Source organism: Myotis nattereri, assembly GCF_964212035.1.
Source record: "Myotis nattereri genome assembly, chromosome: Y".
NCBI classification, from domain to species: Eukaryota; Metazoa; Chordata; class Mammalia; order Chiroptera; family Vespertilionidae; genus Myotis; species Myotis nattereri.
In genome coordinates, this window is record NC_138094.1 from 6,189,358 (window position 1) to 6,217,302 (window position 27,945).

General features: G+C 45.4%; 1 protein-coding gene across 1 annotated transcript; it reads right to left on the bottom strand.

Moving 5' to 3' along the window:
• Positions 1–3,729: 3,729 nt before the first annotated feature.
• On the bottom strand, positions 3,730–25,910 carry LOC308512306 (cyclin-Q-like; the record flags this gene model as incomplete). The annotated part of the gene is made up of 2 exons (XM_081082091.1): positions 3,730–3,739; positions 25,153–25,910. The coding sequence occupies 2 exons, from the start codon at positions 25,908–25,910 to the stop codon at positions 3,730–3,732; spliced, it is 768 nt and encodes a 255-aa protein (XP_080938217.1).
• Between the last annotated feature and the right edge of the window lie 2,035 nt (positions 25,911–27,945).

Genomic DNA, 27,945 nt, shown 5'->3' on the forward strand with positions numbered 1-27,945 from the left:
GAATAAAACTAAAAAAAAAAAAAAAAAGACTGTACCCTTTTATGTAATGATGTTTACTTTGAATTTATATTAGTTCACACAAACACTCCATCCATGCTTTTGTTCAGGCCCTCCAGTCCAGTTTAAGAACCCACTGTGGCCCTCGAGTCAAAAGTTTGCCCACCCCTGGTCTAAACAAACATTCACAATACGTACGCATAAAGTACTCTCTCATCTATAGGTGCAATTGGAATCTCAATTAGGAGCAGTTAAGGATGCCCTGAGTCTCACCCCACACCCTATACCCCACACCCCACACCCACACCCCACTTGGAGGTTTGGCAGAGCCCAGAGACCTCTGCTCAGCACAAACCTTAGTGAGCCCTGGACTGAGATTGGGGACACTGGGGCACAAACAAAGTTTCCCTACTGTGTCCCTAATTGTGGCTGCAGCTGCCAAACAGGCAAACAGAGCTGCCACATCTACCCTTGCAGTGTCTCCCCTAGACCAGTGCTTGCAGCATCTCCCCTGGGACCACTTTCACCAACAGCAGCCCCTCCCCAACCCTGGAAACAAGGTATCCAGTCTTATAGTACCTGCTGTGCTGCACATAGCACAGGGCCAGGGCCTCCCTGTCCAGTATGGTAGCCAGCAGCCTCATGTGATGATTAAGCCCCTGAAATATATCCAGTGCACTTGAGGAGCTGAGTTTTTATTTTAATATAGCTATCAAGGTAACATATACTTTGGTTATTGTTTAGAACACCTTGGGTGTGTGAATGAATCTATTTTCTCAAATGTTAGGAAATGCAAATACAGACCCAGCATTCCTGATTTAAAAAGATACAATTTAGCACTCAATTCTTAGTGAGGTGGCCTGTGAGAGACATCAAACTAAGAAGACTTTGTGCAGAACATGAAGGTAAAATACCTCATTAATATTTTTGTGGCTGCTTGGTTCTTCTAGGCTGGGCGAATAGCCAAATTAACAGACAGAGATTAACAGGAGAACATCAGGGGTTAGTACATGTGCAAGAAGCTTTCACATAGAATTGATGTAGCCATAACATTACAAACACACTGAGGCAACATTGGGTATATGACATTTTAAAGTTTTTAAAGCAAGTTATTGATTTCAGAGAGGAAGGAGTGGGGACGAGAGGTAGCAACATCAACGATGAGAGATAATCATTGATCCTCTGCCCCCCATGGGCACCACCCAGCGGATGCAGCCTGAATTCATTTTCCTACCATGTGCCCTGACAGGAAAATGAATCCTGACTCCTGGCTCATAGGTCCATGCTCAACCACTGAGCCAGGCGAACTGGACTATATACTACGTATTTTGAACAAAGGAGAAAGGGGGGAGATTATTTTTCAGAAGTGAGAATGGGCGATTTCCAGGTAGTTGAGGAAGAACAGAACACATCTGTCAGTAAAGTTAAGAAACCATGAGACACGGGTTATCTAGCCAACTGACACCAGTCTGAGCCCTCTTAGCCAATAGTTAAGAAATAAAGGAAACAAAGATTCTGCCATCCTAAAGCTGCCTTTGGGGATATTGATTTTCAGCTGTTTATTTAGAAGCCCAAAAGTCAGAGAGAACATTTGGGCAAACCCAACCCGCTCCTGTCCAAAAGATTCAGAGAGAGAGAGAAACCTTCTTCAGAACGTTGTTGCCTTTGCATGATTGGAGTGAAACATGGTAAACAAGAGGGCTTCAGCAGATGTCTATTAGCTAGATTCCCCTCCTCCCCTGTGACACCATCAATCCCGAGTGTGGGAGAGGTTCCCAGACATTCTTGGTCCCAGGAGGCAGGGTTATAAATTCCTGTGGCTGCTGTGTCCAATGCTGGAATTGGTGGCAGTTCAGCTCACCCAGCACACCTCCTGAGCCCACAGCTGGACAGGGCAGAGGCTGGGTCCAGGCTGGCTGGACCCAGGACCTGGAGAAGAGGAAGAAATGCAGAGGGGGATGACTCAGGTGAACCTGGAAGGGAGGGAGAGGCGTCAGTCCAGGTACCCACATGAACTGTCCTTGGGAAAGGTCACCTGTGTCCTGAGGAGAGAGAGGGGAGTAGAGCCCAGCCATGGGGGAGACCCCTCAGGGCTCTGCCCCCTGACACTCTGACACTTGAAAGGACACTCACCACTGACTCTCTCATCCCCTCCCCAACCAGGTTGAGGGGTGAGGAGGGAACTCCATGCAAATTGTTCCTGAGCTCTGAGGATTCTAAGTCCTTTTGTTCCAAGCTTGAGACTTAGCAACCAGGGGAGCAACCAGTGGACAACCTGTCCAAGTAGGACTGGACCAGGACTGGTGGGGCAGCCTACATCTCCTTCCTAAGAAGTTGCTTTGACGCTGGGCCAAGGCCCTGGAGCTGTGAGAGCACCGCCTGTCAGTGAGCAGCTGGCCTTCAGCTGAGTGTTCCTCTCCACACACCCAACCTCTCCCCCAACAGTCACTCACATGGGGAGGGCTCTATCCTCTTCAAGTCCAGTCTCTGGGAGGCCGGAATCTGTGAGAAGGGATGCCGCCCAGGGATGAAGGTTCCTGCCTTTCCCTCTGGGCTCCTGGATAGCTATGCCAAAAGAATTTTCAAAAGGTGTGGTTCACAGAAATCGGGACACACACTGTGGCGAATGCACTCTGGCCACCCTGAATTCTCTCCAAGACCTTTCACATTGGCTATTCTTGCAGTGAGCTGGGAGTCCAGAGGCCATTGCAGGTGCCTGTAAGGATATCAGGAGCCTGTTGTACAGTGGGTGTCATGGAAGCAAAAGTCAGCCCCAAATGCCTTCTTGATTTGCCCTCCCTGCTTTGGACCCCTGTTTATTCTTCTTTGTCTTAGTCTCTTCACCTGAAAACAACAACTGACAGCATGAAAGTTCAAAATGTCCTGACAAGAGTCTGGCTACAACATCAAAAAGCTAAGTTTTCCTTAGTCAGTAAGGGCTGTATGTTTTATCCATGTCAAGCATGCTTAGTTTGAGATTGCAGCTTCTTTCCCCCTTAGGCTTACTGTACGTGATTGTAGAAAAAAGTATGTATCCCTTTCACCTCATCTCTATTTTTTCCTCTCACAGGACAGGCTAGCAGGGGTGGACAAACTTTTTGACTCGAGGGCCACAATGGGTTCTTAAACTGGACTGGAGGGCCGGAACGAAAGCATGGATGGAGTGTTTGTGTGAACTAATTCATGTTAACACTGCTGTTGGTGAAGGAGTGGAGGGGAGAGCAAGAGAACCCTCCACTCTTTGGGCTCCGCGGGGCGGATAGAACACCCGAACGGGCCGGATCCAGCCCCCGGGCTGCAGTGTGCCCACCGCTGGCTAGACTCAGCCTCTCTCAGCTGTGCAGTAGTGTGTGTGCGCACAGACACTCACACACACTCACACACACACACCCACACACACACACACACACACTGCAGCTCCTTCAAAAGCATCCAGCATCCCTCTCTTCCATCACTGAAGGGTTTTTAAGTCACAAGGGTGATCATTATCATGCAGTGCTGGTTGTCTGACACATTTAATGTTTCTAAAATTAAAATAGCTCTTCATCACTAGTCCAGGAGAGGCAATTGTGATAGAGAACCTTGTAAAAAATACAGGAAGATATTTTACAATAACTAGCATTATCATTTTTAGTGGACATATGGACTGCTTTAAGGGGTTCATAAATATGAATTGCTGATTTCCCAAGAGAGTGGCGTCCAGGAACTTTAGTCCCTTTTCCTTATGCAGGCTTACTGTCGCCTAGGAACATGGCGAACATTATGAGGCAATGGGTGAAGCAATGGAATGAATGAATGTTATATTCACATTTAATTTTACAAGAATAGGTTTGCAATATGTAATCACTCAGGTGGCGAGCATTTTACTTTTCATATAACAGACCTCGTCTTTTTAGTGCATCAAGCTCTGCAATGCTGACAAGCAACCAGATCATCATGAACATAAGGGTGGGCAAAATTCAAACAGATTCCCTTTGAATTTCACCTTCCAGGGATGCAACCATTGCCCTCTATGTCACTCTACCACCCTCCCCTGTGCCCCAGTGTCTCTTGCATTCTCAAATTGGCCAAGCACTTTACTCTCTCAGAAATTGTGCAGTCTGTCCTCAAGCCCTGAACAGGATCCTTCCAAGCCCCTGATGGCCCCTCCTTGTACAACCCTCAGGCAGGAGTCTCCTGCCTCTGTAACTTTCCATACCAGCCCCTTTGTTCTCTTGACAGAATTAGTTACAAAGAGCCATTTGTAGATAATGGTCTTGTTGGGTTTTGCTGTGTGTGTGTGTTTGTGTTTTCTGTTTTCATTGTAAACTCTGTGAGGAGAGACTGTGTGTAGCTCTGAGCATGGCATTAGCAGCCACTCCAGGACAAATAGTTGCCAAATCCATCTAGGAGAGAGGGGGGAGGGCTATGCTGAATCTCCAGTTCCCAGGTGAGTTGTTTCTGTTTCTGTTTTTTATCTGCTCTGCTCTAGGTGAGGCTGGGGCTGAAAGCAGTCGCCTCATTTGTCCTCATTCCTCCATCTATGTAGTTGGAAACCTTCAACTCTGCTAGTTCATAGGCATGGGGAACGACTGGAAGAATGGCAGGGTAGGGACACACAGGAAGCCAGCCTCACCACCCTGCTGTAACGCTCCGCCCACAGGACCTCCCCACAGCCTATGGTGAAGAGATGCAGGGTCACCTGCAGGACAGGGACACAGTGTCCGCTCCCCAATCTCCCTCTCAGATAAGGTCTTACAATTTGCAGAGTCTGAATATTCCCCATGTCTGAGTGAGAAAGAGAAAGGCAGCACAATGTGTCTGAGGCTGCCTGTCACTACTTGAGCCATGTTAAGCAGAGACAGGGTTGAACCACACAATGAGTGTTTATCCAAGGATGCGGTCAGTATGGGGAGAGCAGTCGCTCACCCTGGAAATTCGGCTCTCAGCCTCTTGGGGAGAAGATAGCTACCTGTAGCTGCCAGCTGCAAGTGTCACTTGCAAAGGGGAGGGGAGGGCCTACTATCTGCCCTTCAGGAGCTCAAAGGCTGACCACAAGGAGGCTAATCTTCCAAGACTTTAGGAACAGCTCAGCCCCTTCCTGGGATGAGATTAGAATCGTCAGCCTTCCTGAGAAAGACCCCAGGAGGGTGTCAGGGTGCAGGCACAGCTGCCAAATCAAAGCCTGTCCTGTGCCTGGTCTCTTTGCAAAATGCAATTCTTTTCTGAGTAATGGGCCATGGAGGCAGCCTATGTTTTCAGTAGAGCCTGTTTCATCCTCCAGTGTCCTGGGGCCTCGTATTTATAGTTTGTAAGTAATGATTAAACAACTGCGGCTCTATTCTTATTAGAGAAGCCCTTCCCCACTATGAGAAGCTGATTTCCAAAGACCCCCAGGAGATGCCTCAGGCCAGCCTGGATGACAAGGCTCTGCCTCAGCTTTGCTCTTCCCCTCTCCCTCTCTCCTCACAAGCCTGACTTTTGTCTCCTAAAGAGACTATGGAAAAGCAGGCAGCAAAACCTGTCAGACTGAGCATGCCAGGCCCCCTGTGCGCCCTGGAGGCGCCACCTGAGAGGAGAGCCCTGGGTTAAGGTTCAGCTAAGGGGAAGCTCTGCCAGAGCCTGAGCACCAGGCTGTGGCTGGTGCCTCCCCACCTCTCCTCAGCTTTGTTGGCCTGCTCCTCCTCAGGAGCCTCCTGCCCACTCTCTGTTTTCAGGCCCAGCTGTGACTTTGCCAAAGGGATTTGTTGGTGAGAGGAGAACCCCTTCCCGAGGGGGCAGAAAGGCAGGGAGGCTGCCATCACCTGAAGGCTTAGGGGAGGTGAGCAGAGCAAAGGCTGGATTCCAGTCTTGTCAAAGAGCTCTGGTGACCCAAACCCCAGGGGTAGACTGAGGAGGGCACCTGTGGAGAGAGACAATGTAATTGCATGTGGCCAGCTCTCCTCTGCCCCGGGGGTTACTAAAATGTCCCCATCCAGACAGTAGGGACAGTGGGCTAGCCCAGGGCAGGGCGCTCTTTTCTAGACAGGGGGCTGCGGTGGGGTGGGAGTGGGGAGCCAAGCCTGGCCCAGGGAACAAGGTAGGTAAGTGGCAGCCACAACCACAGAGGGGGAAGGGGTCCCCAGAAACACAGACCAGGGGTGGCGAATGGGACATTAGCTGGGGGTCTAGGCCTCCTGTTTCTCCCTCCACATTGGGACCGCCCCCACCCTCATGCCTGGAAGCACAGGGTTCCCCTGACAGTCCCCGACCCTCTGCCACCCCTTGCAGCCTGGTGGGTGTGGCACAGGCGCCCCTGTCCACACCTTCTCTCGGCCTGTTAAAACACGTCCCCCCCTTCTGTCCCCTGATCTTGGTTTGTTCCTGGTCTCCAGATCTTGAGAGATTTTGCCCCCAAAGGAACAAGGGCACAGTCCCAGGAAGCTTGCCGGGCGGCGCCCCCCACCTCTTACTTCCAGCCAGCCTCCCTGCTGTGCAGGAGTCCACCTGGTGAGGAGCACTACCTGTGGAAAAGGTAAGCGCACACTCTGGGTTCTTGCTGTCTCCAGGGATGAACTTGCTGTCTCTGGGGGTGAACTTGCTCTAGTCACTGGTAACCCGCAGCCACACCGCGCGGGCTTTTTCCATCTGGAAATGAGTTCCCACCTTGTTGTAGTGAAGGCCTGAGGTCCAAACCTGGCTCACTGGCGTTAGGCCTTCCGCTTGCTGTGCCAGAGTGGCAGCTCGCAGAGGAGACTTACACGGAACAATACATGGAACTCTGGCGTCGGCCTTTATTGTGTGACCTCAGCTGGCCGAGTTTGCAGTTGACCAAGGGGACCCCCAGAGCCCCGGCGCCAACTCCCCCGGGATCTGGGTCCTCAAGTCTGTGGGCTCTCAGGCCAGCCCAGCCTTGCTAAGCGCGTGGAGGGCAGAGAGGGGGCAGAAAAGTGGCTGCTGGACTGTGGGCAGTGTCCGGGAGGGAGAGGTCGCTTTCCGCAGAGCACCAGGGCCGTCACTCATCATTGTCCTCTGGTTCAGCTGGTGAGAAAGCGGTGGTCAGGCTGGGAGATAAGAGGTGACTTCCACTGAGAGCAGCAGAGCCCTCTCCTGGTGTGAGTGTGCGTGTTCCTGAGTGTGTGTGAGTGTGAGTGTATGAATTCTCACCTGATGATATGTTCCTGGGTTCCTTTTCATTCCTACTACTGATTAAGGTATTACATATGTGTTCTTAACCCCTACTATCCCCACACCCCCACCCCCACCCCGCAAGCATGCCCTCACGCTCACCCCCTGGTGTCTGCGTCCATTGACTAGGCTTATAGGCATACATACAAGTCCTTTGGTTGATCTCTCCCCCTTAGCCCCACCCTCCCCTACCTTCCCTCTGAGGGTGATGGTCTGATCCATGCTTCTCTGTCTCTGGATCTGTTTTTGTTCATTGGTTTATGTTGTTCATTATAATCCACAGATGAGTGAGGTCATGTGATATTTCTCTTTCTCGGACTCACTGACTGACTAGCTTTGCTTAGCATAATGCTGTCCAGCTCCATCCATGCTGTTGCAAATGGTCAGTGCCCCTTCCTTTTTTGTGGCAGCATACTATGCCAGTGTGTAGATGTACCACGGCTTTTTAACCCACTCATCTGCTGACCAGCACTTAGGCTGTTTCCAAATCTTAGCTATTGGAAATTGTGCTGCAGTGAACATAGAGGTACATGTATCCTTTCAGATTGGTAATTCTAGGTTCCTGGGATATATTCCTAGAAGTGGGATCACTGGGTCAAATGGGAGTTCCGTTTTTAGTTTTTTGAGGAAACTCCATACTCTTCTCCATAGTGGCTTCACCAGTCTGCATTCCCACCAGCAGTGAAGGAGGGTTCCTTTTTCTCCCCATCCTCACCAGCACTCGCCCTTTGTTGATATGTTGGTGATAGCCATTCTGACAGCTGTGAGGTAGTACCTCCTTGTCCTTTTGATTTGCATCTCTTGGGTGATCAGTGACTCTGAGCATGTTTTAATGTGTCTCTTGGCCTTCCTTTTGTCCTCTCTGGAAAAGTATCTATTTAGGTCCATTGCCAATTTTTGTGATTGGGTTGTTTATCTTCCTTTTGTTAAGTTGTATGAGTTCCCTGTAAATGTTGGAGATGAAACCCTTATCAGAGAGAACATTGGCAAATATGTTCTCCCATGCAGTGGGCTTTGTTGTTGTGTTGTTGGTGGTTTCTTTTGCTATGAAGAAGCCTTTTATTTTGATGTCGTCCCATTTGTTTGCTTTAACTTTATTTTCCATTGCCCCAGGAGCTGCGTTGGTGAAGAGATTGCTTCAGCATATATCTGAGACTCTGCTGCCTATGGATTCCTCTATATATTTTTCTGGTTTCCAGCTTTCTGTTTAAGTCATTATCCATTTTGACCTTATTATTGTGCATGGTGTAAGTTGGTGGCCTAGTTTCATTTTCTGCATGTGTCTGACCAAATTTCCCAGCACCATTTATTGAAGAGACTGTCTTAACTCCATTGTATGTTTTGGCCTCCTTTGTCAAATATTAATTGAGCTTATTGGTTTGGATTGGTTTCTGGGTTTCTGTTTTATTGCATTGGCCTATATGTCTATTCTTGTGCCAGTGTCAGGCAGTTTTGAGAACAGTGGCTTTGTAAAACAGCTTGATATCTGGTACTGAGATCCCTCCTACTTTGTTCTTCTTTCTCAGGATCGCTGCAGCTCTTTGGGGGTTGTTTGTTTTTTAAATATATTTTATTGATTTTTTACAGAGAGTAAAGGAGAGGGATAGAGAGTTAGAAACATCAATGAGAGAGAAACATAGATCAGCCTCCTCCTGCACACCCCCTACTTGATATGTGCCCCCAACCAAGGTACATGCCCTTGATCGGAATCGAACCAGGCACCTTTCAGTCCGGAGGCCGACGCTCTATCCACTGAGCCAAACCTGTTTGGGCTCAGGGTCTTTTTTTAATTACAGATGGATTTTTGGAGAGTTCATTCTAGGTCTGTGAAATATGCTGTTGGTGTTTTAATGCGGAGTGCATTGAACATATAGATTGCTTTGGGTAGTATAGCCATTTTAATGAGGTTGTTTCTACCAATCCATGAACAAGGTATGTCCTTCCATCTGTTTATGTCTTCCTCTATCTCTTTTTTCAACATCTTCTAGTTTTCTGAGTGTAGGTCTTTTACGTCCTTAGCTAAACTTATTCCTAGGTGTCTTAATTTTTTTGGTGGGATGATACATAGGATTCTTTTTTCAATCTCCTTTTCTGTAAGTTCACTATTGGTGTGTAAAAATGCCATATATTTCTTGGCGTTAATTTTGTAGTCTGCTACATTGCCAAATTCATTTACTAAGTTTATTAAATTTTTGAAGGAGTGTTTGTGGTTTTCTATGTACAGTATCATGTCATCTGCAAATAATGACAATTTACTTCTTCTTTTCCAATTTGGGAACCATTTCTTTCTTTTTCTTGTGTGATCGCACTTACTAGGACTTCCAGTACTGTGTTGAACAGGCGTGATGAAAGTGGGCGTCCCTGTCTTGTTCCTGTCCTAGAGGGAAATGGTTTTTGTTTTGCACTTTGAGTATGTTGTTGGCTGTATGTTTGTCATATAAGGCTTTTATTATGTGGAAGGATGATTCTGCTATTCCTACTTTGCTGAGTGTTTTTATCAGAAAAGGCTGTTGCACTTGGTCACATGCCTTTTCTGCACCAATTGATATGATTGTGTGGTTTTTCTCCCTCAAATAGTTTATGTGATGTTTCACGTTCATTGATTTGCAGATTTTGTACCATCCTTGCATCCCTGGAGTAAATCCCACTTGGTCATGGTGTATGATCTTTCTAATGCAATGCTGAATCCAGTTTGCTGAATTTAGTTGAGGATTGCAGCATTAATGTTCATCTGAAATATTGGCCTGTAAGTCACTTTCTTTGTAGTGTCTTTTTCTGGCTTTGCGATTATGGTAATGCTGGCTTCTTGAAAAGAGCTTGGAAGTATGCCGTCCTCTTGAAATATTTGAAATAGTGTGAGAAAGTTTGGTTTTACTTCTTCTTTGAATGTTTGGTAAAACTCCCCTGTGAAGCCATCTGGTCCAGAGCTTTTGTTTTTTGGAAGCTTTTTGGTTACTGTGTCAATTTTATCAGTATTTATTGGTCTGTTCAGGATTTTTGCTTCTTCCTGATTGAGTTTTGAAAGCTTGTCTTTTTGTAGGAATGTGTCCATTTTATTGAGCTTGTCCAGTTTGTTGTAGTAGAGTTGTTCATTGTAATTTTTTACAATACTTTGTATATCTGTGGGGTCGTTTGTTACTTCAGCTTTCTCATTTCTGTTTTTGTTTATTTGGGGGCTCTCTCTTAGTTTCTTGCTGAGCCTGACTAGAGGTTCATCAATATTGTTTATTCTTTCCAAGAACCAGCTCTTGGTTTCATTGATCTTTTGTATTATTTTTTTTTTCATCCCTACGTCATTTATATCTGTTCTGACCTTACCTTTATTATCTCTTTCTTTTTGTGTACTGTGGGCTTTTTTCTCTAATGGAGAGGCACTCTGAAGCCCAGGACAAAACAACTTTTATTTACTTGAATACACATTTGTCCTTTAGCAAAACAAACAGGCATATCAATGGTAAAGTTTGGTAAACAATAGAAGAATTTTCATGTTAGGAGGTTGCCTTCAGCCATTTTTCCCACAACAGGATAACAAAATGCTGATTTTCTGCCATGCTGAACATCAAAGTCCATTCGCCTTCTGTGGGACTTCTCCCATTGATATGTTAACTACTTTTGGTCTTTGCCCCATCATTTCCCCCTTTTTGTTTTCTTAATTAATTTAGAAAGGTGTATACTATCTTCTGGGCTCAGATTCTTTTAAGACTTGTGATTCTGCTTCTTCAGACTGGAAGAAAACATAGAAGAACAAGAAAGAGAGACAACATTGCTTATTCTAAAAAGCAAATGTAAGGAGATTCAATGAAAAGGATTGAGTTCTTTCATGTCCTTTTAAATATCGTTTTCAGCTATATAAGGAATTTGTCCATAGTAGGCTTCTTTTTGGGCTATCAGTTCTTTATGGGTCCCTTTCCAGTCACTGTTCCCTTGTGACATGACAGCAATGATGTTCGAGTTCTGGATGGTGGGCAAACGGTGAGAAATGACAATGCAGGTCTGACCTCTTTGGGCTTTGTCAAGAGCCACCGGCACCTAGGCACAGCTGATGACTGCTAGCATGGCAAGGCGTGGTCACCATCCCCCATCTCTAGATGTTTCTCCTCTGTCTCCTCAGCATGTTGCTTGGGGCACTGCTATCTGTAGTTGGAGTAGTCTGGTCAGTTCCTCTCTCAGATTCATGTTGCAGGAATCCACACAGGCTTGGAGGAGTTTTCTGGAAATACACAAGCATATCCTTGACCAAAGATTAATAAAGGGACCCTTCCTTAAACCAGACTCGGTACCTTTCCATTTAACCAGACCATTTTGCTTTGGCTTATTCTGACACCAGTGTAATTCTATGGGTGTCTTTCCATCAGCATTACAAGGGTAAAATTTAAAGTAATTAAGGCTTGGTGTGGTCTACTTACAAGAGATGTCTTCACTATTCCGCCACTTTTGTTTTCCAAGTTGGGATTTTAGAGCCCTTGTAGTAGATGTAACATGCAAGGAGGGCATTTCTTCATAATCTGTTTTGCCGGCTGTACAATATTTTGGCAGGCTGATGTAAAAGCTTGTGAAATTCTGTGACTTGTTTAATAAAATAACTTACTGACAGGCATATTCATTTCCTTTTGTTAAAGGACCAGGACTTGTTCAAATAGTATAGAAAGGCTTCGGTCACTGAGCCATTTAAATTGAGTAGTTGCAGTTCTGTTTACCAAGCCAGCAGCATAAGCAGATAAAGAGAGAATATGAAGAGGCTTTTGGAAATCCTGCAAGTCAGCCTTGGTCGTTTCTAATTCGATTCTTTGCACAGAAGTATGACTGGTCTGCATGACTTGGTCTGAACTCATTGCAGTATAAGCAGCTTTACCATGAGATGAACTATCAGTAAAAACAGTGACCTCTCCAGGAATAGGTTTCTGCCTATTCCAACTATGTTCCCTGAATATTCTTTTATTTTCATTTGCTCATTTAAATCAGTCTAAAACAAGGCTTATTTCCTATCTTCCTTTCTCATTGGGTGGGGACAGTGATTGACTCTAATTGGATTTTTGCTATCAGTCTTTGAGTATATTGACATAATTTTTTTTTTTTAGGAAAGCATAATGCAAATTGTTTTCTTTTTGAGGACTGATACATTTATTTTTATATGCAGTTTTCTAGATATTTGAAGGGAATCTCCTTCTGTTTCTGCTTCCAGAGAAATTTCTAGGCCACAGTTATGGAGTTTCTTTTAAAAGCCTTTTTCTTTCTTTTAAATAGTGCTACAAACTTGGTTTCTTTTCGGAATTACCAATTGGAGAGAGATATGCTGGCCAATGATGTAATGCATACAGATTAAGTAAAACTATCTTTTTACTTATCGTGTCTTATTAATGGTGAGATTTAATGCTTGAATGAGTTTTTTTTTAAGATATTTTTATTGATTTTTAACAGAGAGGAAGGGAGAGTGATAGTTAGAAACATCAATGAGAGAGAAACATCAATTAGCTGCCTCCTGCACAGTCCCCACTGGGTATGTCCCCGCAACCAAGGTACGTGCCCTTGACAGACTTCTTTTTTTGTTCTGGTGAGACTTCTTCTCCAGATGTCCCACATTGGGCGCCAGAATGTTGCAACCTTTTGCTGCAATGATTCAGGATCTGGGAAAGGAGCTGCACACAAATGAATACATTAGACAACAAATATAAATTTAGAAGGCATTGGGGAGCCAGGCGGAGACCTTTTTCTCTTGGGGAGAGGCTCTCTGAAATGCAGCACCCATCAGCTTTCATTTACTTGGCTGTAGGTTTCTCATATATGCCCTTTAGCAAAGCAGACAGGCATATCAGTAGTAAGGTTTAATCATCAGGTTAGCAAGATTGCGTTCAGCCATTTTGCCAACAGCCGTGTAATATACTGCTGATTTTCAGCCCTCCTGAATATCAAAGTTCATGTCAAAGTTCATTAGCCCTCCATACATACACACACACACACACACACACACACACGTATACATACACACACACATATACACACACAGATACTACTGTTGGTCTTTGCCTCAAGCACTTTACTCTGAGGTTTGACAGTGTGATCAATGCTTCTTTGTGTCTGGATGTCTTGTTGTTCATCAGCTAATGTTGTTCATTATATTCCACAAATGAGTGAGATAATGTGATATTTATCGTCCTCTGACTGGCTTAATTTGCTTAGTGTAATGCTCTCCAAGTCCATCCATGCTGTTTCAAATTATAAGAGTTCATTCTTTGTTACAGCAGTAGAGTATTCCATTGTATAGATGTATCACAGTTTATTCATCCGTGCATCTGCTAATGGGCATTTAGACTGTTTCCAAATCTTAGCTATTGTAAATTGGGCTGGTATGAACATACAATTGCATATATCTTTCCTGATTGGCCTTTCTCATTTCTTGGGATATATACCTAGAAGAGAGAACACTGGGTCAAAGGGGAGCTCCATTTTTAATTTTTTAAGAAATCTCTATATGGTTTTCCACAGTGGTTGCAGCAGTCTGCATTCCCACCAGCAGTGCACAAGGTTTGCTTTTTCTCTGCATCCTCACCAGCACTTGTGGTTTGTTGATTTTTTTCTGAAAGCAATTCTGACATGTGTGGATGGTACCTCATTGTCATTTTGATTTGCATCTCTTGGACTGTTCGTGCCTTTGAGCATTTTTCGTATGTCTCTTGGCCTTTTATAGGTATCCTTTTAAAAAGTGTTAATTTAGGTCCTTTGCCCATGTTTTGATTGGATTTTTTATCTTCCAATTGTTAATTTGTGTGAGTTCCCTGAAAACTTTGGAGATTCAACACTTATCCGAGATACCATTGGCAAATATGTTCTCCCTATGCAGTGGGCTTTCTGGTTGTTTTCTTCAGGATTTTGTTTACTGTGCAGGTTTTTATTTTGACGTAGTCCACTTGTTTATTTTCCCCTCTGTGTGCATTGCCTTTGGAGCTGTATCAATAAAGATACTGCGAAGACATATCTGATATATTGCTACATAGGCAATCTTATAAGTTTTTTTTTTTTTATAGATTCTCATCTGATGTTTAAGTAGATCCATTCTGAGTTTATTTTTGTGAATGGTGTAAGTTGGAGGTCTAGTTTCATTATTTTGCATGTATCTTTCTAATTTTCCTAACATTTATTGAAGAGACTGTCTTGACTCCATTGTATGCTCTTGCCTCCTTTGTAAATTAATAATAGAGCATAATGACTTGGGTACACTTCTGGGTTCTCTGTTCTGTTTCAGTGGAGTATATGTCTTTTCTAGTGCCAGTAGCAGGCAGTTTTGAGAATGGTGGCTTTATAATATAGCTTAATATCTGGTATTGTGAGCCCGCCAACTTTTTTCTTCTTCCTCAGGATTGCTCAGACTATTTTTACTCCATTTGAATTTTTTCGAGGATTTTTTTGTGTCTGTGAAATATTCTGTTGGTATATTAATGGAGATTACAATGAATCTATAAATTGCTTAGGGTAGTATGGACATGTTAATGAAGTTAAGTCTACCAACCCATCAACATGGTATATTAATCCATTGGTTGATATCTTTATCTCCATTTCAATGTCCTGTAGTTTTCCAAGTGCAGTTCTTTTACTTTCTTTATGAATCAATAAAAATGTACAGTTTTTAATTATAAACCTTGTTTTCTATCAAAATTACTTCTTGCGTGAATTGTGGGACACCCTTTACTTAGGCGACTCCTGTGAAAGGGCCATTCGACCCACAAAGGGGTCGCAACCCACAGGTTGAGAACCGCTATTCTAAAATGTCACTTAAATCTAATGGATCCAGTGTGTCCTTTAGAGGCTCTGCATCCTTGTTATTTTTTCATATGGAAGATCTATCCAGTGATGTCAGAGGGGTGATAAATGTCCCTTACTGTGACTGTCCTTTTGTCACACTCTCTGTTAAAGTCTTCTAGAATTTTTGTTTGTTTTGATTTTTTGTTTATTTGTTTGTTTGAGATATATAAATTGAGGTGCTCCTATGTTGGCTGAATATATGATTACTAGGGTTATATCGTCTTGTTGGTTGGTCCCTTTAGTATCATGCAGTGACCTTGATGGCCTTTATTTTAAAGTCTATTTTGTCTGATATGCATATTGTTACTTCGGCCTTTTTTTTCTTTTCCATTTGCATGGAAATTTTTCCCATTCCTTCACTCTCATCCTGTGTGTGTCTTTTGTTTTGAGGTGGTGCTCCTGTAGACAGCATATACTTGCATCATGTTTCTGTATCCATTTTGCTCCACTACACCTTTAGATTGGAGCATTGACCTATTTACATTTAGGGTTATTATTCATAGGTATTTATTTATTTCTTTCCATTTCGTTTCTGTGTGGCTAAGTTTCTGTCTCTGTTTCTCCTTCTCATTACAGCAATCTCTGTAGCATTTCTTGTAAAGCTGGCTTGGAGATGATGTACTCCTTCAGCCTTTTTCTGTCTAGGAAGCTCTGTATTTGACCGTCTATTTTGAATGAAAGAATTGCCAGATATAGTAATCTTGGTCTCAGATCCTTGCTTTCCATTAATTTGAGTACTTCATGCCATCTTCTTCTGGCCTATAGAGTTTCTGATGAGAGATCAGGAGTCAGCCTTATGGGAACTCCTTCATAGCTAACAGTTTTCTTTTATCTTACTGCCTTGAAGATTCTCTCTTTCTCTTTAATTTTTGGCATTTTAATTATGATGTGTCTGGGCACGGGTTTGTTTGGGTACTTCTTCTTTGGGGTTCTCTTTGGCTCTTGATCTTGTGTGGGATTTTCCTTTACCAGGTTATGTAAGTGTTCTGCCATTGTTTCTTCAAAGACCTTCTCTATGCCTTTCTCCCCTCCTGCCTCTTTTGGCACACTGGCTATTCTAATACTGTTATGTAAGTGGCCCTCCTGTTTGTTTGTTTGTTTGTTTTAAATCTTAATTTTTCTGTCTTTTTTTTATTGGGTGATATTTTTAACTCTGTTCTAAATCAGTGATTGGATCCTCAGCTTTCCCTAATATCTGCCTATTCCTTCTAATGTGTTCTTTATTTGTATTATGTCATTTTATATCTTTTTTTATTGGGTGATATTTTTAACTCTGTTCTAAATCAGTGATTGGACCCTCAGCTTTCCCTAATATCTGCCTATTCCTTCTAATGTGTTCTTCATTTGTATTATGTCATTTTATATCTTCTTTTCGTAGTCACTATATCTTTTTATATGCTGTTGAGCTCTTTTACCTTCATAACTCTGATGTCTGATTCAGATAAATGTCTTCTCTGTGCTTCATCTCTCTCAATATCTGGAGAATTCTCCAGTTCTCTCATTTGAGGATTGTTTATTTATTTCCTCTTTCTGGCTTTCTGTGTGGGTTTGTGGTGACAAGTTAGGTAGACCTGTCTGCCTATCAGTCTCTAGTGCAGAATATTGTTAAAGGATGTTTCTGACTAAGTAGGTCAGGCAAAGACTCAAAGCATCCAGAGTCCTACTCTGTCTATAGACTGATAGGATTCCAACTTAACTTGCTTCCAAGGCAATGGTCCTCAGGTTATAGCAAGAGTTTGTTTCAACAGGGTGGTGCAGTTGCCTCTGTGTGTAGGTTTATTGTTATTTATAATCTCTTAAGTGTCCTCAGGGCAAGGTGTTTCCCAGTAGTGTGTGTTAATTGTCTCTCCTCCAGGAAAGGCAAATGTCTGCATGGGAAAGATTTTCTCTGCTGCATGAGGAAATGACTCCTCCCAGGAAGCTTGAAGTGTCTGTCTTCTGTGCTGGAACCCTTGAGTCCCCAGTTCTGGCTTTTACCCTCACAGCTCCAGTCCACTTCACCCTCCCTTTGCCAGGGCACAAGGGGTGTGGCTCCACAGGGAAATTTGTGCGCTGGCTCTTTAAGAGGATACCTGAATTTCTAGCTGTCTCTCCCTGGCAGACAGTGCCCTGCTGCTATTCACATCCACAGGTTATTTGGGTACCCTCCTCAGTTCTGGTGCTCTCTGCTAGGAGGCCGAGCTTGGGGATTAGACCCAGAGTTCTCAGTGGTAGTCCACCACAGCTGAGATATCTCTCCGAGACTTCAGTTGCTGTCTGTGGGTGTCAGGCCCGCCCCTTCAAGCCTCCTCTCCTCCTACCAGTGTCTAAGTGGCCTCCACCTTCGGTCCTCTGGTGTCAGGGTTCTCTCCTGTGAGTTTTCCATTGATTATTCAGGAAGTTGTTCTGTATTTTAGTTGGAATATCAGTTTGTTCCTGGGAGCATGTCCCTGCAGCATCCATGATTCTGCCACCATTCTTTTAAATATATTTTTATTTATCTCAGAGAGAAACAGAGAGCAAGTGAGAGTTAGAAACATCAGTCATGAGAGTGATTCATTGATCAGCTCGCTCCTGCAAGCCCCAGACTGGAGATTGAGCCCACACTCAGGCAAGTGCCCTTGACCTGAATCGAAACTGGGGCCCTTCAGTCTGAAGGTCGGTGATCTGTCCACTGTTCCCAACTGGCTAGGGTTCTGCCACCTTTTTCAATCTTCTTCAGAATCCCTCTGCATTGTAAAGTCCCTGCTAACATTCTTGTCCAATACGCTCCTTTTCATGTGGTTTCAGGATGGAGTTGTGCATGAAGGCCCTAATGTCCTGTGAGTGCACATTCTGATCAATAGCACCATCAGGAAATGTGCATTGAGGGATGCTCAGTAGGCATATAGTACCAGAAACCTGCCATGTATCTTACTGTTTCTGTTTCTGTTTGGATCATGATGGAGCTCAACTAAGGCTCTTGTTTCAATTAGGGGTAGGCAGGATATACTCTTCATTTCAACCCATGTTCTTCTGAGAAACTTTGGTAGTCATGCCCTACTCTAATATGTATTAGGCCATTCAATTATAAGGCCAGATCTTTTTGTAAGGACAAGGCATTTATTTTTATTGAGTGAAAATTCTAATTAACACATTAATATATAAAGATATAATTTGTACTTCCAACAATCATATACGTATTGAAGAAATATGGAGACCAAATAACTACATCTTAATCAATAGGATACAAGTACAGTAGTTCCTCGCGTTACATTGTTGACGCGTTCCTGCAGTGGGATGTAATGCAATATTCGCGTAAGTCAGAACCCACCTACATAAGCACATATGTCACTCACATGGAGCACACATACACAGCAGTAATGGTGTGCAACAGTAAAAAAAAATTAGAAGAAAGATAACAATTGCTGACCTTTCTTGTGGTAAATGAATATTAAGAAAATATAAAGCACATATGTGCATACGTAGAAATATCAAACTTTTTTTTTTTTAATAAATAAATGGGGAATGGCAACGTAACCACAAAACTTATGTACTTCGAGACCAATGTAACCCAAGGAATGTCTGAATTGTCACAGCAGGCTGAAAAGTGATCAGTGTGGATTCAGATGGCCTGTTTTTAATGAAAAGAAGGTTGGAAAGGGACACTTGAGTCAGGCATTGAGAGTTGCTAAATCAGAGCGTGCACATAGTTGTGAAGAAATAAGGTAAAAGTGACTTATTCATATTACTAAAGAGATGTTTTAAAGTCTAACATAGAGACCCTCACTATAAATTATGTTGTAAAATTGAAAGTATTGATAGCATCAGTGTAGTTAAGAAGAATATGCCTCTGCACTTGAATATAGACAAGCATCCTGCCCATTTCAATTTTGGATGAGCTAGTGAGCAAAGAAAATTAGTGATAGGCTCCCTTAGGGGCATTAGTGGAAAGAATTAGCACTGAAGCATAGTACTGTTTGTGGGACATGTAATAGTTCTCATATTTTGAGGGAGATTAGTGCCCTTCATATAAGCCATTAAATAATACCGCTAAAGAGCAGTAAAATCTGAATGGCCATCATTACAAAATTCAGGTTATACCTTTAAATTATTCAGCATTAGAAGAGAACCATGCTAAATCGGTGATAAATAATAAAATGACTAGAAGCCTGGTGAACGAAATTCAAGCACTGGTGGCGTCCCACAGCCTGGTCTGCACCCTCACGCAATCTGGGACCCCTTGGGAGATGTGGGACTGCCAGGTTAGGTCTGACACCTCCTGAGGGATGTAGCAATGCACGAAAGGGCAGGCAGCCGGGCAGGAGCCCAAGCTGGAGCCAGGTGCTCTGTTCCCGCTCATCCAAGCCCCACTCCACCTGCCACCACTGCTTCGTAGCCTTGTCACATAGGCACATAGGCAGCAGAGGCTCTTGCTGTCACAGCTGCACTTTCCAGCCATTAGCCCGCCTTCTGGCTGAGTGATGATCTTGCTGTGGGAGAGCCTTGACCACCTGGGGGAAGCTCCTGTGTTGAGCGTCTGCGTCCAGGTGGTCGGTGTGCATTGTACCAACCACTCATAATGTCGCTTACGCTTTTATATATATAGATATGTGTGACCAATTTGGCATGTCCTGGCCCAATAGAATATTAGTATTCACGGATGATATCTTGCCACTATTAGAATACCAGTGGCCAGGTGCATGGATTTGTGCCCATTGAAAGGAGATTAATTAGAAGAAATATTTTAGTACTGCTGTTTGCCCTTTCTCTATAATAGCAGTGTCAACCAAATTCAGATTGACAATGACGATTTGAAACACATGCATGCAAATGTCGCCAGCAAGAGCTTCAAACGTATGGCACATGCTCGAGTCACCTTAGCCATATAAATGTGTGTGTGTGTGTGTGTGTGTGTGTGTGTGTGTGTGTGTGTCTTTAGATAGATAGAGAATAAACTTGCTTAACTAGACCTGCTTTCTGATTTAGCTCAACTTTTTCCAACCCATTGAATCACCTTAATTTCTCTTCAGGGTAATTGTCAGCAACACAGCAGTAAATGTCAACACAAAGCACATTATTATTGTAGTTCATGCGGGGAGAACAACGGGTAAAATATTTCACTGCAGCAGTTTTTGACTTCATTCAGCACAGTGAGAAAACCTGAAGTCATTTTCAAGTTCCACCATTTCTTCCTTCTTTTCAGTCAGGTCAAGATTCTAAGCTTTCAAAATCTCCGTTTTCTGGCTAATGAAGAGATAAGAGGATACCTCCGAGTTACCATCTACCTACACCAGAGCTTTGAGTGAGGGGCGGGGTTGCGCAGGGTGACACCCACTGCCCCATCCGTGATTGGAGGAGGCTTTTGAGGAGCCCAGCCAGAAACAGCAGGCTGGGCCTGGCCAGGTGCCTTCTGTACCACATGCTCACATGACCAGCGCCTGGGCATGAGCCCAGTGTGCACCCAGTCAGCACACCAGGGCCTGGTTGCATGCACCAGTGAGCAAGCACCTTGCCTGGACTCAGCAGGCTCTGCACCACCTGCTCCTTCACAGCACCAGTCTCAGAGCCAGGGAGCATCCAGAGTCAGGCTGTGTTGGGAGACTGGGGCTCCTGGGGGCAGCGCGCTTCCTCTCAGTTCCACTAGGGGGCCTTCAGCTGCAGGGCGCCTGAGGATTCACAGGGCTCCCCAGGGCCATTGCACTAGGAAGGACAGGGCAAGCAGGATGATCCAGGAGGCTTTTAGCTTCACCTCGGTGCAGGGAAGTGGTGATACCTAGGACACAAGGGCACAGGAAGTTCAGAGGGCAGCTTTGGGGCTGGAGTGGGAGGACTTCATGCAGGTGGGGGAGGCTGAGACCCTGGAGCTGAGGTTGGACACAGGCCAGGATATTGGGCTTGATCTTGAGTGCGGGAGAGGGGAGGACTGGGTGGCTGCAGAGCAGTGTGTGCAGGGAGAGGAGAGTGAGGTGCAGCAGGGAACCTTTGCTCCTCAAGGGGAAGACAAGGAGGGCCTGTGGGAGGAGTTCCAGGCACAGGCTCAGTTTATCCTGAGGACAGAGGGCCTTCTGCAGGTGGTGCCATGGCAGGCCAAGTGGGCAGGTGAGGAGGTTTTCCCAGATCTGCAGGTGGGGAGGCAGGAGGAGGTGGTGAGTGAAGAGCTGAGGCTGGAGGCACAGGATCCAGGTGACCCACAAGGGAGTGACCACCAGGAGGAGGGGTGGATGGAGGAGCAATTAATTGCAGGGGAGCAGTTTGTCCTGCAGGGGGAGGGGAAGTGCACCATGGAGGCAGTGGAACAGGTGGGAGAGGTGGAGCCTCAATCAAGGCCAAAGCAAAGCCAGAAGAAGAGGAGCCAGTGCAGCAGGAGCAGGCCCAGTCAGGGCCCGGGGCCAAGTTCACCTGGTCCCCTCTGGAGGTGCTCCAGGCCCTTCAATTGGAGATGGAGCCCATGAACGAGCAAGCCAGCAGGGCCTTCTCTCGGCTCAGGTGCAGGACTCGGCAGAGGCTCAAGCCCTATTTCAAACGGAGAAGCCTCAATATCCGGCGCATCCCTGGGTTTTGGCTCACAGCTGTATCCTTGAGGGTAGAGGAGCAGGATCACAAGGAGCATGGGACAGTGCAGGAGAACGGTGTAAGCGGGGATGGTTCCCATAGAAAAGAACATTGAGGACAAGCTAGGGGCAGTGCGCCCCGGTCTGGCCCAGGATCCTGGAGACACCCTCTGTCTTGTACAGGCACCATAGAAGCATTACCAGGGGGTCCAGGGGCAGAGCTCCAAGGCAGAGGCACGCATACAGCAGGGGCTGATGCCCACACACAGGGCTGTGTTGCACGGGCTGTTCTGGGACTAACTAATGCTGCCTTACAGGCTGTCTCTATGTCCAGTTTCTCAGTCAGAAGCAGGAATGTGTGATGTGTAGCCTGTCAAGCCCTCAGCACAAAACAATCTGGTGGGCATCAGGGTCTGTCAGGAAACAGAGTGGTGCTGTGCCGCTTTCTGCCGTTTATGTGGAAGGAGTGGCCTTAAGGGAAGGAGAGGCCAGGCCAGGCTGCTCTTTCTAGCTGGTCCATGCCCAGCTCCCAGGTTGGAGGCTCCTTGACCCAAAGCAGTTTGTCAACCACCCAGAGTTGTCGGCCATGATCAGCGTCCAAGATGAAAATATGCTCGGCCATGTGATCGATTTGAAGGTAAGTGCACCTGCTCCAAGGAGTAGTGGAGGGCAGGTGGGGAAATGGCCTGTCCCTGAAAACAGCTACAGGCGGCAGCACTGGGCAGCGATTTCACTCCCTGTATCCACTTTCCTTCTGCAGGTGAGGGAAGTCAGGCATCCCTGGGGTTGCTGCACCATTAGCCTGTACTTCCGCAGCAACCCCTACTTCCACAACCATGTGATTGTGAAGGAGTATCTCCTCACCCTCACAGGTAAGAGGAGGCTCCCTGCATGGGCTGCAGCTGGTGGTGGGCAGGGATGGAAGGCGATGTACCCAGCTTCACATACCCCTCTCCTGCAGGATACAGGTTGTCCTGTGCCACTCCCATTCAGTGGTACCAGCATTATGAATGAGAAGTCTACAGCCACAGGCTCCAGGACAGCAGCGCCAGCTTCTTTCACTGGTTCTCTGACCACAGTGTGACAGCATCTGGCAGGATTGCTGAGGTGGGATGTCGCTGGCCATGCCAGCATACAGCTTCCTGTGTCCGCCTGCTGCTTGGGATTCTAGTCTGGTCCCTGTGCTCTCCTAACCCAGGTCTGTTTGCCCTACCAGATCATCAGCAAAGACCTGTGGCTCAATCCCCTGAAGTACTATGAGAGGATGATGGCCCCTAGTGAGCGGACAGGACAGGTGAGGAGGGGATGCCTGGGTTCTCCCCTGGTGTGCTGCCAGGTTCCTGGGCCATTATTTTTCTCTCACAGGGACACCTGGATGCTGGGAGGGAAACAACCTGTAACACGAGGGCCGCAGGGTGTGTGGCTGAGACAGGAACTACCAGTACAACAAGGGCAGTGCAATTCCAGCTCAGGCAGGGGGGCTTAGGCAGGAGGAGGGAGTGTGCATGTCCACTGTCACTCAGAGTCAAAGCAGATTACCTCAGCCCCTCCTCTGAACTCTCCCTCTAGTCCGCCCACAGCACCTTCAGGCCTTTCCACCTGGCCCTCAACAGGGGCTGCCATGACATGTTCTTCCTATACTCCTTTCCACAGGTGTTTGTGAATTTTCCTCATGCTGAGGCCTAGGCTGCTGTGCTGCCACGCCACATTGCCCTGTTGCTGCTCACCACCATCTCCTATTTCCCCAGGGTCTCCTCTTCCTCCTGGGGCCAGTGGGATCAGCCTGCTCCTTACCAGTATCTTAGGGGGCAAAATGTGGGCCACAGAGCTGGAGGAATCCTTGTTTTGCAGCCTTGTCAGAGGTGCTTCAATCCTTTTATCCATTTAGGTTTTCCAAGGAGAATACCTCATTTGTTTACCCTCCCTAACTGGAAAACAGGGCAGCATGCCATGACGAAATAACACACTGCTTCATTTTGTATGCAGTTCACTTCAAAGACTTCATGCACATATGGTCATAGACACCCTGGGAAATTTAGGGCCATGAATATAACTCACCATCCAAACGGACTGCTTTTCTGTGTTTGTTGTAAAATCAGACAAGAAATCCCATGTTGCAGAACACTTTCTTCTGAAAACTTTTTGTAATGTTAGTGTTTAAGGTTTTACAAAAAGTAATATATATGTCTCTTTCTTTTTTTCTACTGACCTTCCCTCCGGCTTCCTCTATCTCTAGTCTCTTGTTCTTGTCACCCACTCCCAGTGTCTTGCCTCTGTTGGTCTGTTGGTTGTGCTTATATTCTGAATATGTTAACAATACAATATGTAAAATTTAAACATTTCAGTATATTGTAATTTAAATCAGCACTTAGGAAGCAACCTTGTACAATTCAAACCTTGCCTCCAATCCTGAAACTTCATAATGGTACCTACAATTCTTGTTGCTTCCCCCAAACCTACCATTTGCTTTTTGTCATTCTTAAATAACAGAAGCCAAATTGCTTACAATAAAATATTGTCTGTACCTTATCATTTTTATTTTCAGTGTCTAATTCTTCTGTCACAGGGGCTTCCCCTCTGACTCCCCAAGTGCCCAATCAGGTGAGCTACTGTACTGCATGATTCACTCTCTCTTGCATACATGGTGTATCCTGTGATCGCCGCCAGCACCACACTCAGGACCTCTTACAGGGGTGTCCCATCGGCTGTTGCAGTAATTGCCGTGCCCCCATCATACCCATCTCCTGTGTGGCTGTAATAATCATCACAGGAACTGGGCCACCATAAGTCAGAAGGGGCCTTCGTGGTGGTGGTGCCCAGTTTTTTATTGGAATGTTGATCTTCCTTTTGTTTAGTGGATGAGTTCAGTATGAATTTTGGAGAATAGGTCCTTATCTGATATAACATTGGCAAATATCTTCTCCCAGGCAGTGGACTTCCTTGTTTTGTTGTTGTTGTTGTTGTTGTTGTATTTGTTGGCCGCTTCTTCTCTGCAGAAGTGTTTTAATTTGACGTCGTCCCATTTGTTTCTTTTCTCCTCAGTTTCCATTGCCCTAGGAGCTGTATCAGTAAAGGTATTGCTGAGACAGATGCCTGATATTTTGCTTCTTCTAAGATTTTCATGGTTACCCACTTACTTTTAAGTCCTTTATTCATTCCCAATTTATACTTGTGTATGGTGTCAGTTGGTGGTCTAGACTAATTTTTTTTGCATGTATCTGTGCTATAAGTCCAACACCAATTATTATTATGTTTTTATTTTGGCTTTGTAATATCTTCAATGAAACAAAATAAAATTTCCTCTATGTTAATTGAGTCATACTTTCTCTAAATCTGGCCTTTAAAAAAATCCCCTGGGGCACAGTCCCATCCGTTCTTTGATTTTCCTTCCACTGATCCCAAACCTCGGCTGTAGTCTGTGTCCTTGCAAAGGACAAAAGCAGACCCGGAGGCCTCAGAGCTGCCCGCAGCACCCTCCTGCCCGCGGCACCCTCCTGCCCGCGGGAGGTGCAGCGCCCATCCCCATCTGGACCTTGGCTGCCAGGGACAGTCAAAGCCTGAGAATCAAAGTGGCAGCATGTCATCGCCTTCACCGGCCTGCCTCCAGCAGCACAAAACCAGTCCTCCCTGCCAGTGCTCTGGGGACCGGCCCTCAGGGCGATGTGGTGGTGCTGTCCCCTGGCAGCCGAGTGTCCCAGGCTTGTCTTTGGGGATCTCTGTGTCCATGGTATAAATGCGAGTGAGATCAGACACAATGTTATCAATGATTGGCTTGGTAAGGTCGCCACTAAACACCTGCCACCATGGCTTCTCGGCCATGGCCTCAGCGGGCACCTGGACCCCATAGACCTGCAGGGCCAGGTGGAGCACCGCCACCGCTATGTGCTGAGCCTGGAACCGGAAGCACAGCCCCCCGCGGTAGCTGTCCCGCAGCAGGGCCCAGGCAGTGATGGAGATGGGGGTCCGTTGCCAGCTGTAAGGATTCAGCCAGTTCTTGAGAGAAATCAGGTAGTGGAGCAGGTACCTGTGTGGGTGCTGAAAGGAGACTTGGAAGCGCAGTACCCGCAGCACAAGGAGCTCGCACTGCACAATGCTGTCCTGGATCACCCAGACTAGGGAGTCCATCTCCAAGGGCTCGCTGCCTGGGTGGAAGTACCTGTTGGACACGTTGATGATGTCACGGGTTCGCAGGGGCTGTTCTTCCACTTTGCCAGCCAAGTAAAGGGCAGACATGGCGACCAAGTAGGGGTCATAGGCATCCAGGTTGATCTCGCAGAAGAACTTATGGTAAATGGCACAGGCGGTGGCGAGGGGAATGGACTGCATCCCTAGCTTGACACCTGCCTCCATGATGAACCTTCTCACGCGGAAGTGCACCCTCGCCTGGGGTTCGGGCCACCCCTTGGCGCCTGGCGCCGCGTCCTCCTCTCTGCAGCTGTCCAGGCTAAGGTCCTCCATGGGGCCCTGCTGGGAGGCCCCAGACCCCGCGGGAAGGGCAAGAGTCTCCAGTGCAGTGCCTGTGCCAGCAGAGTCCTAGCACAGTGCGCAGCCGCCCCGCCGCGCCCCGCCCCGCCGCGCCCCGCCCCGCCCCGCGCCGCCCCACCTACCCAGCCCTGCCTAGGCCTGACTGCCATCCAGGTTCCAACACCAATTATTGAAGAGACTGTATGACTCCATTCTATGCTTTTGCCTCCCTTTGTCAAATATTAATTGAGCATAATGGTTAGGGTCGACTTCTATGTTCTCTGTTCTGTCCCATTGGTCTTTTTGTCTGTTTTAGTTCCAGTAAGAGGCAGTTCTGAGAATGGTGGCTTGTAGTATAGCTTGATATCTGGTATTGTGATCCCTCCAAATTTGTTCTTCTTTGTCCAGATTGCTGTAACTATTTGGGGTCTTTTCTTAAATTCATAGGAATTTTTGGAAACTTTCTTCTAGGTCTGTGAGATACGCCATTGACATTTTAATGGTTAATACATTAAAACTGTACATTGCTTTGGGTACTATGAACATTTTAATGATGTTGATTGTACCAAACCATGAATATGGTATGTTCTTCTATTTGCTTTAGTCTTCCTCTATCACTTTTTTTCAATTTCCTGTAGTTTTCCAGAACAGGTTTTTACCTCCTTAGTTAAGTTTATTCCTAGGTTTCTTAAATTTTTGTTGCACTGCGAAATGGCATTTTTGTTTGTTTGTTTCTATTTCTGAGTTCATTATCCGTGTATCAAAAAGCCATAGAATTCTGGGTGTTAATTTTGTACCCTGCTACATTGCCAAATTCATTTATTAAATCTCCTAGTTTTTTTGGTGGAGTCTTTAGGTATTTCTATGGACAATACCATGCCATCTGCGAGAATTATGACAGTTTTACTTCCTCTTTTCCACTTAGCATGCCTTGTTTGACTTCTTCTTGTCTGACTGCATTGCCTAGCACTACCAGTACTCTGTCGAACAGAAGTGGTGAGAGTGGGCATCCCTGTCTTGTTCCTCTTCTTAGAGTAATTGTTTTTGCCCATTGAGTATGATGTTGTCTGTAGTTTTGTCACATAAGGCTTTTTTAATGTTGAGGTATGATCCCTCTATGCCCAGTTTGCTTAGAGTTTTTATCAAAATTGAGTGTTGGATTTTGTCAAATGCTTTTCCTGCACCAATGGATATGAATCTCTCTCAATTTGTTTATGTGATGCATCACACTTATTGATTTCTGGATGTTGACTCATCCTACTTCCCCAGAATATATCCGCTTTGGCATGGTGTATGCTCATTTCAATGTAATGTTGCATCGCATTTGTTAGAGTTCTGTTGAGGATTGTAACATCTATGGTCATCAGAGATATATTGGCCTGCATTTTTCTTTCTTTGTGTTTTCTCTATCTGGCTTTGGGATTAGAGTAATGCTGGCTTCATAGGAAGTGTTGGGAAATGGTACTTCCTTTGAATTTTATGGAATAGTCTGAGGAAGAAGGTGTTAGTTTTTCTTTGAACACTTGGTAAAAGTCCCTGTGAAGCCGTCTCGCCCAGGCTTTTGTTTGCTGCAACTTATTTTTGTGACTGCTTGAATTTCCTGAGTAGTTATTGGTGTGGTCCTATGTTTTATTCTTCCTAACTGAGTTTAGGAAGATTGTATTTTTCTAGGAATATGTCCATTTCTTCAGGGTTGATCAGTTTGTTGGAGTAGAGTTGTCCATAGTATTTATTTACAATCCTTTTTATATCTGTGGGGTCTTTTGCTATTTTGCCTCATTCATTTCTGATTTTGTTTACTGGGGTCCTGTTGGTGAGCCTAGCTAGAGCTTAGTCAATCTGGTTTATCCTTTCAAAGAAATAGCTCATGTCTTTATTAATCTTTTGTGCGGTTTTCGGTCTCTATGTCATTTATTTCTGCTGTGATCTTCATTATTTCCTTCCTGCTGCTCAGTTTGGGCTTTGCTTGTTGCTCTGTCTAACTTTTTAAGTTGTGGGGGTTAGATAATTTGTTAACTGTTTTTCTTGA